Source organism: Oryza glaberrima, chromosome 3 (assembly GCF_000147395.1).
Source record: "Oryza glaberrima chromosome 3, OglaRS2, whole genome shotgun sequence".
Lineage (NCBI taxonomy): Eukaryota > Viridiplantae > Streptophyta > Magnoliopsida > Poales > Poaceae > Oryza > Oryza glaberrima.
In genome coordinates, this window is record NC_068328.1 from 1946349 (window position 1) to 1966316 (window position 19968).

General features: G+C 45.3%; 2 protein-coding genes across 2 annotated transcripts; one reads left to right on the forward strand and one right to left on the reverse strand.

Moving 5' to 3' along the window:
* Positions 1-4391: 4391 nt before the first annotated feature.
* On the reverse strand, positions 4392-10213 carry LOC127768655 (uncharacterized; the record flags this gene model as incomplete). Its single annotated transcript, XM_052294275.1, has 5 exons — positions 4392-5118; positions 5883-5913; positions 6492-6641; positions 7684-7813; positions 10204-10213. Coding segments are annotated over 5 exons (405 nt in total), but the record flags the coding sequence as incomplete, so codon positions are not given.
* Positions 10214-17165: 6952 nt separating this feature from the next.
* On the forward strand, positions 17166-18921 carry LOC127767665 (24-methylenesterol C-methyltransferase 2). The gene has a single exon (XM_052293076.1). It carries the CDS (start codon positions 17397-17399, stop codon positions 18486-18488), a length of 1092 nt encoding a protein of 363 aa, XP_052149036.1. The 5' UTR covers positions 17166-17396; the 3' UTR covers positions 18489-18921.
* The last annotated feature ends 1047 nt before the right edge of the window (positions 18922-19968 follow it).

Here is a 19968-nt window from a genome sequence, read left to right on the forward strand (position 1 = left end):
TAGGCGCCGCTAACTAGGGTATATCGGTCGGTAAGGGCTCGCGCGCGCGCGCCAACTGGCTGGACCGCCGGGTCGCGCGGTCGGTCGGTCACTAGCTCGCGCGCAGTCTGAGAATGGAATGGAATCTCTCCACTTGTTTAATCGCCTGGCCTGGCTACATTCGGTTTCAATTATCGACCATGTCGTTTTCGCCTGAAATCTGCAATCTCGCGGAAGAGGCCTTTTAAAATTCATCCTGTACGTACGTTGCTGGCTGGCGGCGATCGAGGTTAATTTGACGGCCGGCCCCGCCCAGTGCAAAAAGAATTTGGTCGCGCATAATTTATATCTTACCCCCTCCATAGCTAGCTAATTAATCGGCGTACGTCGTCGTCGTGTACATACATAGGGATAGGGCCGGGGTGCAGTAGTTGTCACGGCCACCTACAGCTAGAGGGAGCGGGAGAGCGCGCGAGTCACCGCGGAGTCAAAAAGAACGGGCTAGTGTAGCTAAACAAAAACGAACGCGCGTAATACGTTACCCTCAGCTCTGTGTTGTTTAGCGCCCAGATTCCCCTGCCAATTTGGCGAGCGATCGGTGGTCGGGTCGGGTCGGGGTCGGCCCCGCGCGCTAGCTGCACGGTGAGATGCCATGGGAGTACGCGCGCGCCAGTTGATAATTTGCTGGTGCTGTGGAGACGTCGCGTGCGCGGCCGGTTCATGCCTCATGCCTAGCGCTACTAGCTTGATCGCCTCGTTTTCGAGCTGATCATCGAGAGGTAGCCGTCGGGGAGGGGAGCAGGGGCGCAGCCGCGTCGCTGTCGCCGATCGAGTCAGATCAGATCGCCCATCCGCGTACGCGTACGCGTGTACTTGGTGGTGTGCTGGCTATCAACGACGTACGTGCCGAGCAATCGATCGTCTCCTGGGCTATTGGCTATACGATCCAATATACGAATGCGGCGCGCGAGACTAGCTAGATCGATCGATCAGGCCGATCACATCATTGCCGTTTAGTTGCGTGTTCGCTGGGAGCTCAGCTTATTAGCTATAGCGAACGAGCAGTTAGTAGTACGTGCGTGTGATGATCGATCGATATATATGAACCGATCGATCGATCCGAGATGGAATATGCTGGAGTGGTGGGTCTCATTATCTGGGAGATTTGAGGGGGATTAATCTTGATTCGGATGAGCTATCAGATCTGATGGGGGGCATGGATAAGATTAAAACAATGCGCATGGAACAAAAACCCCAGTCGATTGTTTATCCGTCAAGATTACTAATTAGACTTGCTGTACTACATAACTTTGTCCTTGGTCGCGGGCTACCAATTTAAATACTCATTTTGTTTCCTTGCAATGATCGTACGTATAACTAGTTGTAGTATATATACTTCTTCTATTAAAAGAAAAACTAGTCGTAGTATGCATGAGTACGTATTTCTTGTTTAGAATAATGCCAGCACTATCAACTGGATAGAAACGATGCTAACTTTTTTTGTATGCACGCAATATATTTCCAGTACCAGGCCACGCCAACTCATCACCCCCAATGACCCTCCCAAAAATAAGTCCGACAAAACTGTTAGCATCTTCGTCGACCCATGCTCTATAATCCTTCTTATATATGTGCACCAAAATTGGTCTTCACTAACTAAACTAAATAATGGCACGCTTTTTTAAGCCCATCACTTCTCTGTTATTTTCATCCATCGGTGATGAACCTACAGGGCTACACTAATATCAAATGAGAGTAACCCAACGAATCTAAGCCCACTACATCATACAATATCCAATCCTTTACCTAATATGCATTTATCAGCTATCTTGGCATATTAATTAATGTTCCATGATAATATATATATAAAGACATTGCACTTACATCTATTAGATACATATACAATATAAACATTTGAGAATACTAATTCATATGTTTGTGTTTTGCTACGGATAAAATAATATGTTCTAATATATGTTTTTTAAGGTTGGTGGAGCAATAATACTGGTAGAATAATTTATGTTGCTAATTGTTTTCATTTTAAAATATATAGATTGCATACAAGAAATGAGTGCGCAAAATCTAACCCCAAAAGCAAATCAGAAACAACATAGAATTCACTCCTATACTGGCCACGTCCCTACTCCAGCTAGCACTATCTTGAAATATCTTACTAGGTTGAGAACCGCGGCCAGGAGTGAAGCGCCAACCTAGGTTCAATTCCTATTGGACCCAGGTTATCTCATAATTTTCTTCTCTATCAATTATAGATGCTAAATTCCTCCTTGGTACTATAAACAAAATTCGCTCTTTAAGAAAAAAAAAAGTTACTACGTTGATGTATGTCACGTCACCGAAAAACTTAGTAGATACAGGGTGTAAAGTTTTGGCGTGTCAGATCGGATATTATATAGGGTGTCGCATAGAGTGTTCGGGCACTAATAAAAAACTAATTACAGAATCCATCAGTAAACCACGAGACGAATTTATTAAGCCTAATTAATCTATCATTAGCAAATATTTACTGTAACACCACATTGTCAAATCATGGAGCAATTAGTCTTAAAAGATCCGTCTCGCAAATTAGTCGCAATATGTACAATTAGTTATTTTTTAGCATATATTTAATACTTTATGCAAATATTCAAACGTTCGATGTGAAATGGTGTAAAATTTTAAGGTGGGATCTAAACAAGACCTTAGTTTTCGGACCCCTAGCTTGTCTTAACTGTAGAGGAGAGGATAAATGTTGTGGTGATGGATCTCTAGTAGTTTGCCATGGACTGCGGTTGATAGAGATGGGAAATGGTATGTGTAGTTGCATACGAGATGTCGGCTTACGATTTTAATACGAGCAAACACCACGCTGTCGGTATGGAAGTGGAACCAATTTTTCTATGGGACCAAAACTTAGTACTGTCAATAACGTTAGAAGAGAAACATTTGATCGTACAAGTATAGCAAACAGAAGATGGTACGTATAACGGAGCTCGATAGAGACCGTGGCAGCGTGGTCCTGGGGGCAAAGTAGCTATTGCCTGTACGAAGCAGTTCATCACATGCATGGATTACCCCTCTGAAGAGGTACTGCAGCTGCAGCTGTCCTACAAAAGCTTTTGCTTACGCAAGCGAACAGGATCCAGAATCATGTTCCCCAAGAGCAACGATCCAAACCAAAAGGCGCACATGCATATGTTCGTACGCGGTACACACCGCTACTAGCCTACTACACCCCATGCGTTGCATGGCATTCACCAACATGTACAGACCGGCCCGCGCCCCCCACTCCCGCTGCGCGCTCGATTAGCTCGCATCGCACAGGTACAGGCAAGGCAACAGGCCGTCCCGCGCGCGCGGAAACAAAATCAGGGACCGCGTCGCGAGCGGCGGGCGCACAGCGCGGCCGGTTCACGGGCGCGCGCCCCATGCACGCATATGCCGCTAGCGCGCTGAGCAGCGGACACGAACAGGTGCAGCGTACAGGGACAGTTTGGGCGGTGTGAGGTGAGGTGACAGAGCGCGCGCGGGGGCGCCGTGGCCTACGCCGGCCGGCGCATCCGTCCGCCTCGGCCTCGTCCGCGGGGGCGCGCATCCCTACGCACGACCGCGCCCGGCCACACCGTGCTACTACTGCCCTGGTACGCTCGCTCGCTCGCTCGATCAGATCAGCGGCTAAACGCCTAAACGCGCGCGTACGTCCTCGACTCCTCTCCGCCACACGGCCGGTGCCGCCCCGCAAACAGCGGCGGTGTTCGCGGCTGGACGCACGCAACTACCCGCTGCCGCTACGATGCGTGATGGCAAAATAGAGCACAATAGCGCCCGATCTGCTTGTTGGAGGAGAGACCTGGATCGGCGTGCCCCATGGCCGTTTGTGCGCGTCTCTTCTCTCCGGCCTTTCCGTCAATCGTTTCTATAGTACACTACACTTGTATAGGCTTTTTAGTAGAAACGATAGTATCATAGTAGTAGTATTTACCTACGTGGGTGACAGGTGAGAGGGGCACTGCGGCCGTGTTGCCTACGGAGTACGAACCGACCGGCGTGAATGGTGAATCGTGATGGTGATTCACGCCAAGTCAAGTGGATAGATCATAGATAGCGCTCTGTGCTGCGCCCTTTCGCTTGCGGTGGGCGGTGGAAGGGGGCGTGGTTGTGCTAGATAGGCCGTGGTGTTCTGTGGTTAGGCGGGCCATTTGGGGTCATGGGCTGTCTCCTGCCTGGGTCCCTTCCCCCTTCCCTCAGCACGGCTTGGGTTTCAAGCGTCCGATCGATACAACACGTACGTTGTTCAGGGCGTCTCGCGAAATTGACCGCTGCGGAGGTGGCCGCGAGCCTGCGACAACGACGCAGGACAAATTCGAAACTTTGCACGTGGGAACTGACTAATGCAGCGTCTTATTAAGGGCGAGAGTACCACGGCTTATCTGGTGTTACGTTGGGAACTCCACACATCTGGACATCTGGTACGCAGCAATGACGCGGATAAATTCCAAGGATTTCAAAGGGAAACAGTTCGGACACAATTCGACAGGATTCTCTCGTTTTCCAAGTATAGGGCTCATGATCGTGTGTGGATCTATCAACGCAGATTATTTCATCTGACATTTGTTTACCGGAGCTTTCGAAACCCTCCACTAAAACATGGCCAAAAACTCGAGATGGAACACATAGTTTCAGTACTTCACGTTGCACAGGAGATGCCATGTTGCCAATATATCCATCAGCGGCTGCTCCGTGACCCACGTCACTTTTTCACCAATCTCCTACAGTATGGATGGATGGATTCCACGACCACGAGTCGATAGTCACACAAGGTGCTGAAAGCTGCTCTGCTATGCTCCGAGGTAGCTACGACGCCTACCTGGATATCGACATCAGAACCACTTCAAAAGGCCGAAGCTCTTCAGTCTGAAAGAAAAGATGTGGATTCTCTGAAGTGAGAAGTCTGAACCCTTCTGCAAGCGACTCATTGCCTGCAGAAAAATTCAACCTCAGCCTGTCCTGCAAGAATCTCCTCGAGCATGCAGGTTATTCCCTTTTTGCATTCATTTCTCAGGGTCTCAACGCTGCAAAAGGAATCTGATTTCTTACGAACACAGCAGTGTTCCCAGCAGCAACAATTGGATCCTCGACAGCCTACAGGTTCAGAACAAAATGTAAACACATTATTGAGTGCTCGAATTGCCACCCCCAATTTTTTTTTAAGAAAACTATCAGAACCAGCCTATGCATGTCACTGGCTAAGGTACCCCAATTTTTTTTAAGAAAACTATCAGAACACAGCTAATGTCTGGCTAAGAAACAGACGTGTGGACCATATAAGAAACACATAAATGGTTTTCCAAAAAGATGGGTTACATTAGCCCATTATGGCCGTTTTGGATTGATACCAAAACTTTCCCTACCAATGTTTTAGGAGGTTGAATAGTAAATATGATGGTTTGGTTTGAAGCCAATTAGTTAGCAATGCCCATACTCATTTTGGCACAAATAAGTTTCTCTACCATAATATGAAATTTGGTATCATATTGATAGCAAACCAAACACGAGTTAATATATCTCTGCCCTACCAACAAATCGGTAGGGTAGAGAACCTCTGTAGCAATAGAATAATTTATAGAGAAAAGCACAGTGCTGGTCCAAGAAGCAAAACATATTAAGCTATCATCAGGGCATTCATATGCTTTATAGAAGACATGTAGAAGTAGAAATGAAGAGTTAAGGGTATAGTCTAAACTGGTTGCCACAATGGGATGAAACAAAGTTCAACGCTGTAATCAACTATGCATCATGCTTCATGCAGATATGCTGCTAAAATCAACTAAAACAAGATGCTTACAACCAGACAAGCAAAGTAACCATCATGTAACCGTGTATATTATAGAATTATTATAACATACACTGTAGGATCCTTTCCTATAGTTGTTCCCCCTGAAAAACACAAATAGATATTGAATTCAAACACATGAAAACAAGAACATACATTGATAGGATATACACTAGTTTCCAGGAAGTGCCATAAGGTTCCATCAAACAACTCTGCATTTATCATCACATATGACGGCGGTAAGCATCAAAGACTGTCCTTAAAGCACAGAGCTTATTAACGTTGAGTACTTACTTCTAACACTGAAGTTTCAACCTAACTAGCAGGGATTGGCTCGTGGCCACTCACACACCCAGGTTCTATTCCTAAGACTTACTTGGGCGCCTCCCTCCTTAAGTGAATACCAGAGGTCCTGGCCATTTTTTTTTTTACCAAAGTGATCATATCCTTTTTTTTAGAACAAGATTTATTGATTTTTAGAACAATAGTAGTCATATCCTAGAGATCTAGAACACCTGAAGACTGCTAATGCAGAGAAAACATGGCAACAATCCAATTTCTTCAATGAGTAAGAGTGAAAGCACAGTACAATAGGTTATTTGGGTGAAAAAGGTTAGCATTACAGCAAGAAACCCATCGCATATACAACAGTATGATTGAAATCTACAGAGAGTAGAGATACCTTGGACGAGTAGGGATACCTTGAACGGTCCATTTCGCCCTATCAACCCACAAAGAGAATATTCCTGACACTTGGTCCAGAGTGCCTTCAAGATCGGTGGAAGTCTCTACCATAGTCCTCAGTCCTCGCGACCATAAACATCGATGATACCTGACACCACAGTCAGACGGACTCCTAAAGAAGTATAATGTATGAAGCATGCTCAGATTGAGAAAAAATTAAAAAAAAAAAAACTAAATGATGATGCAAGGTCACTACCATCCAGACTGTTTTTGGAAAGCAATATAGTTCCTATGTGTTGAGTGTCCATGGAGTCTTCCTCTTTGACAGTATCGGTAAAGAACACAATTATTTTCTGTAACAACATATGCCCACAACTCAAGTTAAAATCATTTTTAAAACTGCACGATCATAATGGGAATAGTGCAAAAGGGGAAATACACCAGCTGATACTAGTTAGAAGAATACATCACTAAATAATTCTAAAGCAAAAAATACTACGAAAGCTGCAAAAAAAAAAAAAAACAGCAGCGATACTACTGGAAAGTACAGTTTCAATATTGCCACACACTGGTCGCTGCTTAATTGTTGCAGAGGGGCTGGCTAGGGTACACTAAGTTGATATCGTGCAAGAAAATACTGTTGACCATTCATCAAGGTCATCGGAGACGTTTTGATTCATGATATCCACGTATTTGATTGCTGCAGTAGACCTGATGAAACTCCTTCACTATGCCAGAAAACCCTTTTAAGTTAGAAAAGAAGGACAACACATGAAAACATCTTTGGTAAACTAAGAATCACAAACTAGAGTGACTGAGATTGGATTTTTGACAAGGGGCTGCACCTAGAACTGTATCCATTGTGTCAAAGCAAAACCACAAGACCATGAGAATGTGGTTCAACTACCAAAAAATAACCGACGACCTAGAAAGAAAGAGTTGGATGAGTTAAAACTCCTCTATATGGTACCTCAAAATGTGATGGCATGGTAAAAGTAAACCTTTCCCTCCTTGGGAAATGAACCTTCAGGTCCCTTTCTGTAACTCTACCAGACAAACAAGTTATGTCAAGTATTTCAATGCTTTGACGCATACGATTGGTGGTCCCTTATTTATTTGTTGTCATATAAAATCATGCTGAAATTGTAGATTGAGAATGCCAATTAGAACAGGAGAGTAAACACTGATACCTTACAGGGCTTGTATGATTGATGAGGAGTTGGTCTTGTGATTGGTGAAGAGTACCCTGATTGAGCATGACACTGAGATCTAATTCTGGAAGGTGACTGTAATCTTGATCTGAATTGTTTACCACCTGCACTAAACACAGAAAGTTATATGACAAGAATTAGTATATCTGCAGTTGTTTGATATGACCTGAACTCTGTAAGTACAGGGCACCCAGGAAACCAACTTACTAGCCTACATGATCAAATTCTTTCCAAATGAATTAGATTGACTACTTTGAAAAATTCACATCACCTTCCACATTACTACCAACCAAAGCCAATTCCAGTAAGTTGGTTCGCATATGCAAGTCTTAACAAGCTCCATAAATTGTGAAAATTAACATTGAATGTCATTGACTCAACTCCATAACCTAGAATAGTAAGATAAGATTACAATATGCCACTGAGCCTACGATTAGAATAGGAGAATCTTTAGATATGTCATCCCAGAGAAAAAAATAGCCAGCATCTATGAGACGTCAAGATGATAATAATGATGGGGGCACAAATTCACGTAATGCGACAAATTGCAATTCATGATGAAAGAAAGAAGAAAAGGGATGAGCACAGGAATAGGCAATAGCAATGCTTCTGGGAGCAGAGTCCATGTGATGAAAGGAAGAAGGTAAGAGAAGGGCATAGCAAGTTGGCAATTGCATGAGGTCTTACTCCTTGCAAGTGAGTCACTCTCCTCGTGAAAATAGTTGCCTCAAAAGTTAAAATAAATTGCCAGAAGATCTCAAACCAAAAGGGAAAACATACAACAACCAAACTACTTTGGCAAGTCCAAACTCCAACCTGCATGCACAAAGAATGCTTGGCCATGAATGCATTGAACCTTTTGTTGGAGCTTGATTATGTGAGTGAGTCTTGACAAAATCAGCTAATCGAGCCAGTTGATAAAATAAGGTAAAAATGTCGCAAGTCATGTATATCGTGCTATGAAATTTTGGTTGGGGATACAACAGGACTGTGCCAAATAGACCTGAAGATATGTAATCCTGAATAAAAAAATACATGTTTTCTAATTACTCAAAATGAAGAAAACAACCCATTGGCTTATTCAACTTCTTCTACTTCATATTTTTATAGCTAGTAGCTGAAGTGGTTAATTCTCATGGCACAAACAGCAATAAAATTTTTTAAAACATCGACAAAAGCTTTGCCGTATATGTATTAATAGAGAAAAGTTATTTTCAGAGTTTAAAATATTGACAGGGCATGGGGAAAAGGTCCCTTGCCCGCAAAAGATAAGATTGTAGGGGATATCTCCCAACGCGGGTATCTCTCGAAGCTTTGCTGACAGCAATACAATTATAAACTAGACGTAATTCTCAAGAAGACAATTTGATGCACCTGCCAACTGCAGCAAGACATTTAGCACATGGAGACACCAACTCCGGTATTTCCTTAAAACACTTTTGATGGCAAACGCTGTGACCAGTGGCTGTTCTGTTATCACGCCCAACACTGTCAATCAGTCTGCAGCACGGCCAGCACTAGCTCTTGCACACACAGGTAGCTCTTCTGCTATCTTAGTTGGTTTATTCAACTTCTCTACTTCATATTTTTATAGCTAGTAGCTGAAGTGGTTAATTCTCATGGCACAAACAGCAATAAATTTTTTTAAAACATCGACACAAGCTTTGCCGTATATGTATTAATAGAGAAAAGTTATTTTCAGAGTTTAAAATATTGACAGGGCATGGGGAAAAGGTCCCTTGCCCGCAAAAGATAAGATTGTAGGGGATATCTCCCAACGCGGGTATCTCTCGAAGCTTTGCTGACAGCAATACAATTATAAACTGCGGGTATCTCTCGAAGCTTTGCTGACAGCAATACAATTATAAACTAGACGTAATTCTCAAGAAGACAACTTGATGCACCTGCCAACTGCAGCAAGACATTTAGCACATGGAGACACCAACTCCAGTATTTCCTTAAAACGCTTTTGATGGCAAACGCTGTGACCAGTGGCTGTTCTGTTATCATGCCCAACACTGTCAATCAGTCTGCAGCACGGCCAGCACTAGCTCTTGCACACACAGGTAGCTCTTCTGCTATCCGGGTTGGCATGCCACATGAGGACACAGACACACTGATTGAACAGATTATCAACAGGACAGCAGAGGGGATAAGACAGGCAAATTTGACATGTCAAAGGTTTTAGGAGGGATCAGAACTAGATTAACCGAGTGGATTTTCATGTGGTATTAGAGTGAACATGAGAAATAGGTGGTATTAAAGCGAGGATTGCATGTAAGATTGTTGGAAAGTACATGCTTACTGGTTGCTATATTAATATGCCAAAAGGAATTTCGCAACCAACTAAGAGGAACAACCTCGAAAGAGAAAAAAAGTGGACAAAGGTTCCGCAGTGAAATGTAGATAACGGTCAAAGGACATGATTTCACAGAGCATATCAGCATTAAGTAGCAGAGACTGGATTTTGTTATAGGAGACGAGACAATAGATTGTTACCTAATTGCAATCAGATCGCCGTTCCAGATTGGTAGCAAAGGAGAGAGTTCAACATGATGCCACCTTGTACACTTGTATGCCGCCGCCTCCCTCGGCGAGGCAATTCCACAAACACATCGTGGTCAGCCCAGTGGCTCGCATCACGTCACGCGGGCACACGGATCTGAGAGCAAGGAAAGTGAAGGGGGAACCATCAGCCAATCCTTCTCGCACCACCCCAACGAGAAAGCACCCCCAGCCCGACGCTCCCCAGATGAAATGCGGCGGCTGCGAGGTGCGGGAGGGTCGACAACGGCGAGCCCGGAAGGCACAGGCGGGCGCACAGCACACTGTCGTTGCTGAGGGGAAGCGGCGAGAGCCGAGAGGAGAGGAGAGGAGAGGAGAAGAGTAGTCGAGCCCAACCCATGGCGAAATATACGTGTACAACTGTTGTCACGGCCCAAATACGAACGAACTTATCATCAATTGCGGGAACAAGTTCATCTGAGGTCCCTTAACTTGTCAACGAATCCAATTTTTATCCTTCAACCGGTAGATACAATGGGTTCCTCAACTATTTAAATTGGTGCAAAACAAATCTCAAGACGGTTTGGACATCGGTTTTAGTTGACATGATGCCTACGTAGCTAATTTTGCTTCGGTCTTCATCTGACGTGGCACATGAAGCAAAATTTAACAATTTTAAAAATAAAATAAAATATGGACCCATATATCGATCAATTTTTTAAAATCGTGGGACCCACTTCCTCTCCCTCATCCCCTCCATATATTGTCTTCTCTCTCCCATGGGAGCAGAGGGAGCAGAGCAAGCGGGTGGCGATGCGTGAAGCCGATGGGGCGGCGGTGGGTAGAGTAGAACGACGACGGGCGGAGCGGCGGGGCAGGGCGGGCAAAGCGGCGATACAAAGCTGGCGGGAAGGAATGGGGCGGCGGCGAGCAAACGCGTGGGTGGAGTGGCGGCGCCTGAAGCTGGCTTGGGCGGAATGGGGTGGCGGAGCCCAGCGGAGGGTGCCAGCCTCCTCCTCGTTGTCGTCTTCCGGCGCGCGATCCGGCCACTACCAGCACAGGGAGGCATCCCTACCGCCGCCACCGTCGCCGCTGCAGAGGGAGATGGGGGTCGACTACTACAACTCTACAAGGTCCTCAGCGTCGGGGACAACGACCTCAAGAAGGCAGACGAAACACTCGTGGAAGATGAGGCGGACGAGGCTGTCCTTGACGCCCTCACCATGTCCTTCGCCCCTCACCTCGGCGGTGCGCTCGGTCGATAGAGAGAAGAAGCGCGATGGAGATGTCAGGTGACGCTCAAATCCGGAGATGGACGACGACGACGCGGCGAGAGTGAAGCTCGGTGGAGGCGCGATGATGACGGCGGAGGGAGTTGGAGGCGCCGCAGCGGATTGCCACCGCTCCGCCCCGCCGATTTCGCGCGCTGCCACTCCGCCCGATTCCCGACTTCGCTCACCGCCACCTACCCGGCTCCACTGGTTTGCTCCTCCAGGGGTGGATCCACCCATTAGGCAGGGTTGGGCAGCCGTCCCAGCTATGGCCGCGCCGCCCCACCCCCTACCCTCCTTGGGCCGTCCTACCACCATATCCTAACAACATTGGGCACAAAAATGAGCAGCCGAAGCGCCAGTGAGCAGCCTAACCGCCGATCACATAAGCCGCACGCGAGCGACGCCTCATTTCCTTTGACCTGGATCGGTGCCACACCATCAATTCGCCTTCGCGGCTTCCCCCTTCAGCCTTCACCGAGTCGACCAGACGCCGACGCGGTGACGCCAGCACGCCGCTAGGCGCTACTCCTCTAGGGAGTAGGTGCACGCCCGCGCACTAGCCGCCACGGTCCCGTCGCGGCGCCGCAACACCGCTTACTCCATTCCTCTTGGCTCGGTTGCTCCTGCAAGCTGTAGTCCTGCATAATGAATCATATATGACACAAAGATTATTAATTTATTTTAAAATGTTTTGTTTCCCTTAATTTATTGGTTATACTAAATTTCTATATGATTATAGTATAAATATGATATTTATTGTGTTTAGCTATCCGACCATCTCCGCCCCATCTTTATTTTAGTCCTGCGTCCGCCGCCTGCTCGGTTTCGCTGGCCAGCCGCCACCCGCTCCGCCTGCTTGCCAACTTCCGCGCCGCCACATCGCTCAGCTTTGCCCTGCCTGCTCCGCTCGACCCTGCTCCTGGCAAAGTGGCGAGTTGGCATGGGAGATAGAAGAGAGGACGGTGATGGCGACATGTGGGGCCATGTGGACCCCACTATTTATTATTATTTTGTATGTGTAACTGACAGGTAGGTCCCACGGGTTTAATTACTTTTCCCGGTCAAATTGACACGTGAGCGCCACGTCAATGCCACGTGGGATGAAAACCTAGTCAAAAGGAGCTATGTAGGCACCACATCAGCCAAAACTGGACACAATACGAGAGACCTCGTTTGCCTGGTTTTGTAATTTGGGGGACGCGTTGTATCCGGTTTTGCAATTGAAGGATGAATTTTAGACTCAGTTACAAATTGAGGAACACAAAGTGAATTCATTCCTCAATTGCGTGTATTATGGCCCAATGCCTGGAGCACTCTCTGGTCCATCGCAATCGTGGCCCGACCGCCCGAGAGAACGTGGCCGAAGGGCACGCAAATGCAGGCGGCTGTTGGCTTCTCCGCTGCCGCGCCGCGGCGTCGGCTGGCCCCGTATCTCTGCGTGACTGGTGGCCGACACGTACGACAAGGTGGGGATTACTGAAGTTTGGGTGGTGAGTCATACAAACCTTTTTTTTTTAAGATCGGTGGCTCGGTGTCGTGTGTGCATCGCGGATAGTCTGTGCCATGATGCGCGCGCGCGCATATATATATATATACATATATATATATATATATATATATATATATATATATATATATATATATATATATATATATATATATATATATGATGTATTTTGTTACAGAAATATATACGGATATATTATCTCCGTTCCGTATCATAAATTGTTTTGATATTTTTTTTCTAGTTAAACTTTTTAACACAAATATTTAAAAATATTGTAACATTTTTAATATAAAAAACATATTATTAAAATATATTTAATGTTGGATTTATTGAAACTAATTAGGTGTTATAGAGGTTGCTAAAATTTTATATAAACTTGATCGAATTTAAATAAGATTAACTAGAAAAAAAGTTAAAAATGATTTATAATATTGAAGTGGAGGGAGTAATATATCCCTTTCATATTATTTTCATATTATAATTCGTTTGAGTTTTTTTTCTAGTGAAACTTTGTTAAGTTTAACCAAGTTTATAAAAAAATATAGCAACACTCCAAACATTAAATTAGTTTCATTGAATCTAACGTTGAATATATTTTGATTATATATTTGTTTTTATGTTTAAATTAATACTATATTTTTTTTATAAATTTGATCAAACGTAATTAAGTTTGACTTAAAAAATGACTTATGACATGAAACGAATAAAGAGGCTGTTTAGTTCCAAAAAAAAAAACTTTTCACCCCATCACATCGAATGTTTGGATACATGTATGGAGTATTAAATGTGGAAAAAAACAATTACACATTTTTTTTAAATTGCGAGACGAATCTTTTAAGCCTAATTGTGCCATGATTTGACAATGTGGTGCTACAATAAACATTTGCTAATGACGGATTAATTAGATTTAATAAATTCGTATCGTAGTTTTTTGGCGGAATCTGTAATTTGTTTTGTTATTTGACTACGTTTAATACTTCAAATATATATTTTATATCCGATGTGATAACCAAACAAAAAAATTTCCCAACTAAACATGGCCAAAGTTATCAAGGGAAAATTGGAACCATGCCACTATAATTTTGCAAAATTTGAGATATATCATCCTGACCCACATGTCATTGGATCATACATGTCATTAAGATACCAATGACATATCTCAAACTTTATAAAATTATAATGACATGGTTCTAAATTACCCTATTCAACGGAATGAAAACGGATATCATATCGATGGGGTCGTTTTCAGATTTGGATGTTCAATGGCAATCTCTTTCACCGCCCATGACGCCGATCGGGCCCTTTCGGTCCTTGGAAAAGAAAAGCGCTTTTGGTAGCTTTTACCGAATTCGGGAATGGTTTGCATAGACTTTTGCAACAGCATGCGCAGGTTAAAGAAACTTTGTGGGATATCTACAGGAGAAAGAAGCCCGTGGGCCGCCGTGATCCACTTTCCAGCGCACCGTTTTACCATTTGGGTAATTGTTCCCGTCCTTTATATCTTTAACATTTCTATGTGTTGGCTGTTGGTGTGCTTAAAGTTATTACTCCCTCCGTTTCGAAATGTTTAACGACGTTGACTTTTTATCACATGTTTGACCGTTCGTCTTATTCAAAAAATTTAAGTAATCATTAATTCTTTTCCTATCATTTGATTCATTGTTAAATATATTTTTATGTATGCTTATAATTTTACATATCTCACAAAATTTTTTGAATAAGACGACCGGTCAAACATGTGCTAAAAAGTCAACGGTGTCAAACATTTCGAAACGGAGGGAGTATTTGCTTATATACACACATTTCATTTGCCATAAAGAGTAGTAAATTTATTGTATACATTAGTGTGAGGTTACATAAGGTAATGTTCACATTTCCAGTGAAGATCATGCAAAGCCGAAAACGTGAGTAAAAATAATAGGGAAAGAAGCATTTGGACATCCATAACACTCATGGCCTCTTTGAGAGCCTCATCACATGTTAGCATGGTGCTTATGAATGATTGGACAGATTATAGACAAAGCTCCGTAGCTTATAAGAACCGACCACCGTAAAAAGTAACATCATGGTGACTGGGATCACACAGCGATCATCTTATGCGCAACCAAGACAACCTTTTCGTATGCGTTCTCGAACTCTACCGCAAAATTGAACATAAAAGTTTTTCCTCATCCACGTATTTATCTCCTCTACCACAGGAAAAATAGTTTGGTAATGGGACTAGCTAGGCAGTTTTTACGGGAACAAAAGAGTATAAGGGCATGTTTAGATACATTTAAAATAGCAAATGGTAAATAGTAAAAGTTTTGGTAGCAAAAGTTTTTTTATTGTAAAAGTACTAGTTGGTGTTTAGATGCATCCTAAACTTTTTCCATTCTAGCACTAAAGTGAGAGAGAGAAAGAGAGAGGGAGTGGTCCCAAAGCACTTTTTGGCACAATTTGCTACTATGGACTAGCAAACACTAAATTGCCAAAATTTGCTACTAGTGTTTAGATCCAAAATAATAAAAAATGCTTCAAAATGGTAAAACTTTTGCTATTTTGAAGGATGTAAACATAGCATAAGGATATGTAGTTCATGGTGGCAAAATGCCAAAACAACTTATAGCCAATTAACTCCGCATATAATGTTATAGTGATACGGAGTGCCTCGTATTTGTGGAAACAACTGGCATACAAACTAGCCATTATACCGTATAGTGTTCGTAAAAACAACTGGCGCACCAACTAGTAGTTGTATTGTCAAATTCCCTTAAGAGCATATACAATAGCAGACTATAAACTAGCTATAAACACATTTCGAGAAGATAAAGAAGAAGAGAGAATAGCAGCGGGCTACATATTTGTAGTCAATTGCAGCATGGACTCTAAGATGTATATGTGTATGACAGGTGGGACCAAATATCAATTATGTATTATATACTATATTTATAGGTATTATTGTATGAATTGACTATTAAGTTGATTTTAGATGATTTGGAGTCATTAGTTAGCTATACTAACTGTAGTAGCCATGTTGGACAGTTTGAACTGTGACGGCTACTGTACAACTTAGAGCAAGTTCAATAGTATAGCCAACCACTAGCTTCAAATTATCTATAGCCAATGTAATAGCTAATTTATACAATAGTTGCTTACTATACTATTAATACTTGGTCCCACCTATTATACACACATTACGTCTTGGAGTCTGTGCTGCAGCTGGCTACAGATCTATAGCCTGTTGCTCTTCTCTCTCTTTATTTATCTTTTTAAAATATGTTTATAGCTGACTCACAAGCCTGATGGTTGCTACAGCTGGCCCCAACCCAAACAGTGAGCAATCACCTTTTTGCAATTACGTATAGCTGGTTAATGTTGGCCAAAGGACTAACGCCCAATATTCGCTGGCAATATTTTTGAATCCACTACTTTAATTACTCACCATGCTTTGTATTTTAATAATTGAAAACTGATGTAAGTTATGAGTTGCACCCTTAAAATATTTCTTCCTTAGTTTATCGTGAACAATTTAAGGGTCAATTTGTTTTGATGACTTAATAAAGTTTTGGCAGTGCTAAAAGTTACCTAAACTTTGGCTAAATGCGCAAGTTTCTACTCATGCGTTGGCAAGAATTAGCACATTCAGTCGACGCATTTCAGTGTGTTTCAGCAAGTTGCCCATTCCTATTCTGCCTGACGCATCGTGTCTTGTACAGTTGCATTGGATATGCATAGTGCCTCACCTTGTACATTCACGTTCCGCCCAACTACCCCTTGTTTGAACCTTGTTGTATTCATATCCATATCATCGGGGTGAAGAAAGACAGCCCATCAAGCAGTAACCCAAAATCCTCAAAAAAAAAAAAAATCATCCATCCTCTCCTTATTTTTTGTCTGGGAAGAGACAAACTCGTACAGTAGTACTCTGAAACGGTGGCACCAGGCAGAAATCAGAGGGGAAAAACAATGCGTCGCCCCCTCACAACACACACATCACCAGTCACCACACACATGGCTGTACGGCAGGCTGTCCGTCCCAACGGGCCTTGCCAGCGCGCACGCCTCGTGCCACCCGCCTCCTGCCAAAAAACAATCTGGTTGCCCCCGTTTCGGCCGGAGCTGGACGCGCACGCAGAAAAATCGCAAAAATCTCGCCTTAAAGGCCTAAAACCCCCGCAAAGCCAAGCCCCCCGTGCCTGAGCCGTCCGATCAGATCGTCGCCCCGGCACCGCACCGCGCGGCACGCCCACGCACGCACGCTCCGCCCAAAAATCCTACGCTCTCATCCTCCCTATATCACGGCGCCCCCCTAAATCGCACGCCGCCTCCTGTTCATTTTCCCCTCTTCCCCCGCTCCGCTCTCGTCTCCGCTCTGCTCTGGTCTGCTCTGCTGCGAGGGTGGGTGTTGCTTGTACCGGGCGGGGATGGAGGCGGCGACGATGGCGTGGACGGCGGCGGCGGTGGGGATGGCGCTGGTGTACTGGTTCGTGTGGGTGATGGGAGCGGCGGAGGTGAAGGGGAAGCGGGCGGTGGATCTCAAGATGGGATCCATCACGAACGACAAGGTGAAGGACAAGTACACGCAGTACTGGTCGTTCTTCCGCCGCCCCAAGGAGACGGCGACCACCGAGGCCTCCGCCGAGAAGGTGCCGGCCTTCGTCGACACCTTCTACAACCTCGTCACCGACATCTACGAGTGGGGTTGGGGTCAGTCGTTCCACTTCTCCCCTTCCCTCCCCGGCCGCTCCCACCGCGAGGCCACGCGCGTCCACGAGGAGCGCGTCGCCGACCTCCTCCAGGCCAAGCCGGGACACCGCCTCCTCGACGTCGGCTGCGGCGTCGGCGGGCCCATGCGCGCCATCGCCGCCCACTCCGGCTCCAACGTCGTTGGCATCACCATCAACGAGTACCAGGTGAACCGCGCCCGCGCGCACAACCGCAAGGCCGGCCTCGACTCCCGCTGCGAGGTCGTCTGCGGTAACTTCCTCTCCATGCCGTTCTCCGACGCCTCCTTCGACGGCGCCTACTCCATCGAGGCCACCTGCCACGCGCCCAGGCTGCAGGACGTCTACGGCGAGGTCTTCCGCGTGCTCAAGCCGGGCGGCCTCTACGTCTCCTACGAGTGGGTCACCACCTCCCTCTACCGCGCCGACAACCCGGAGCACGTCGAGGCCATCCACGGCATCGAGCGCGGCGACGCGCTCCCGGGTCTCCGCCGCCAGGACGAGATCGCGTCCATCGCCAAGGAGGTCGGATTCGAGGTGCTCAAGGAGCTCGACCTCGCCCTCCCGCCCGCTCTCCCATGGTGGACTCGCCTCAAGATGGGGCGCATCGCATACTGGCGCAACTCCCTCGTCGTCCGCGTGCTCACCATGCTCCGGATTGCACCCAAGGGCGTCTGCGAGGTGCACGAGATGCTCTACGAGACCGCGCAGCACCTCACCCGCGGCGGCGAGACCGGCATCTTCACGCCGATGCACATGGTGCTCCTCCGCAAGCCCGTCGAGAGCAAATAGTGCAACAAAGTCATCGACGACAACAACAACACCTACCTTCATTCACTCACCAGCGGAAGAAACAGAGGGAAAACAACAAAAAAAATCTCGCAGATCAGCAGCTGAGGTAAGAAGAGCAGACTACCTACCTGGAGAGGAGGAGAGGTTGAAGAAGAGAGTGCCTTAAAATTAAGTTAAATTTGATCGTTTAGAGGAGAAATAAGGATGATGTTTATTGTTACTCTTTCTTGTTCGTAGCTAATTTTGCTTTCAATTTTTTTGGTGGAGGATTTTGGGTTGGAAAGACAAGGTCGGGATCTCTTTTAAAGTTTGTTTTTCTTTTCTTTTCCCTCTTGATCGGTGGATCGATCTACTATCAGTATCAGTAATCAGCCATGCCATGTTTTGTCGAGCTCACAAGATTGGAATCTCCCGCTAGGGAATCAATTTTCAACTGTAATTTGCCCCGCTTTTTGCGGTGAGATTTGCAGGTGCGCAATATGTAATTCACCATTTTCATTGCTCATCGCTCCGGTGCAAGAAAAAGGTTGGAAACGACAAACATTCTGACCCACCCTTTCTCGTTTATACTACAGTAGACTACCTTCATTTTTTTTACCTAGCCATGACACCGGTTAATACGGCCACTAATCAGTTCAGTAGAGGTAGATTAGTCACTAGTATTTGGCTGCATTCCATTACTTTAACCGCGTACTTACCTTTTCATTCTTCAAAAGTAAAGAGTATAGTACAAAGTGGCAAAGCATAGTATAGGAGATAAACATGTCTGGCATTGAGATCGGATCTGGAATTTTTTAACTGAGCCCGATCGATTCAGTGAAAAGAAAAGGAGAAATGAGTCAGGTCAGGCGATGGGACAAGCCGGGCGGGCACGTGAGTGCATCACGGAGTCCGAGCCGAGCCACCATTTCTTTGCATCTCCTCCCTCCATTTCTTTTCCCTTTTTTTCCTTCGGTTATTTTTAAGCAGCCAAGTATGGGAGGGTGTAAAGCTGACACCTGCCTGGCGTTTGCTTTTGCTGCGTGCGCGCGTGGCCCCTCTTCGCTGCCGCTGCTGCACACTGGCGCGCGGCCACTACAGTGTCCTGGGAAAATATCCGTTGGAGCTGGCAGGTGGGCCCTCCCGTGTCAGTGTCGTGCAGGATCGGTCTCTGTCAGAGTGGGACCACTACTTGTCCGATTTCTGTATCCACATGAGAGTGCATTTTTCTTTTCAATCGGTATTGGAGTAATTGAGACTTCAGAATTTTGAATGGTAGAGTTGAGAACCCTGCTGGGAACGCCGGAATATTCCGATTCGCTCCTGAATTGCGCTGTTATTCCAACAGTTCGTGATAGGGTGTCAATTATAAACGCCACGGATTGTCAGGCCGGCAGCTTGTAGGATCTTTATAGTACGAATCAATCATAAAAATCTTTTCAAATTTCGACGTTTTAAAGGTGGCCGAAATTCGGAGAATAGATGGGAATTGCTTTTTTAG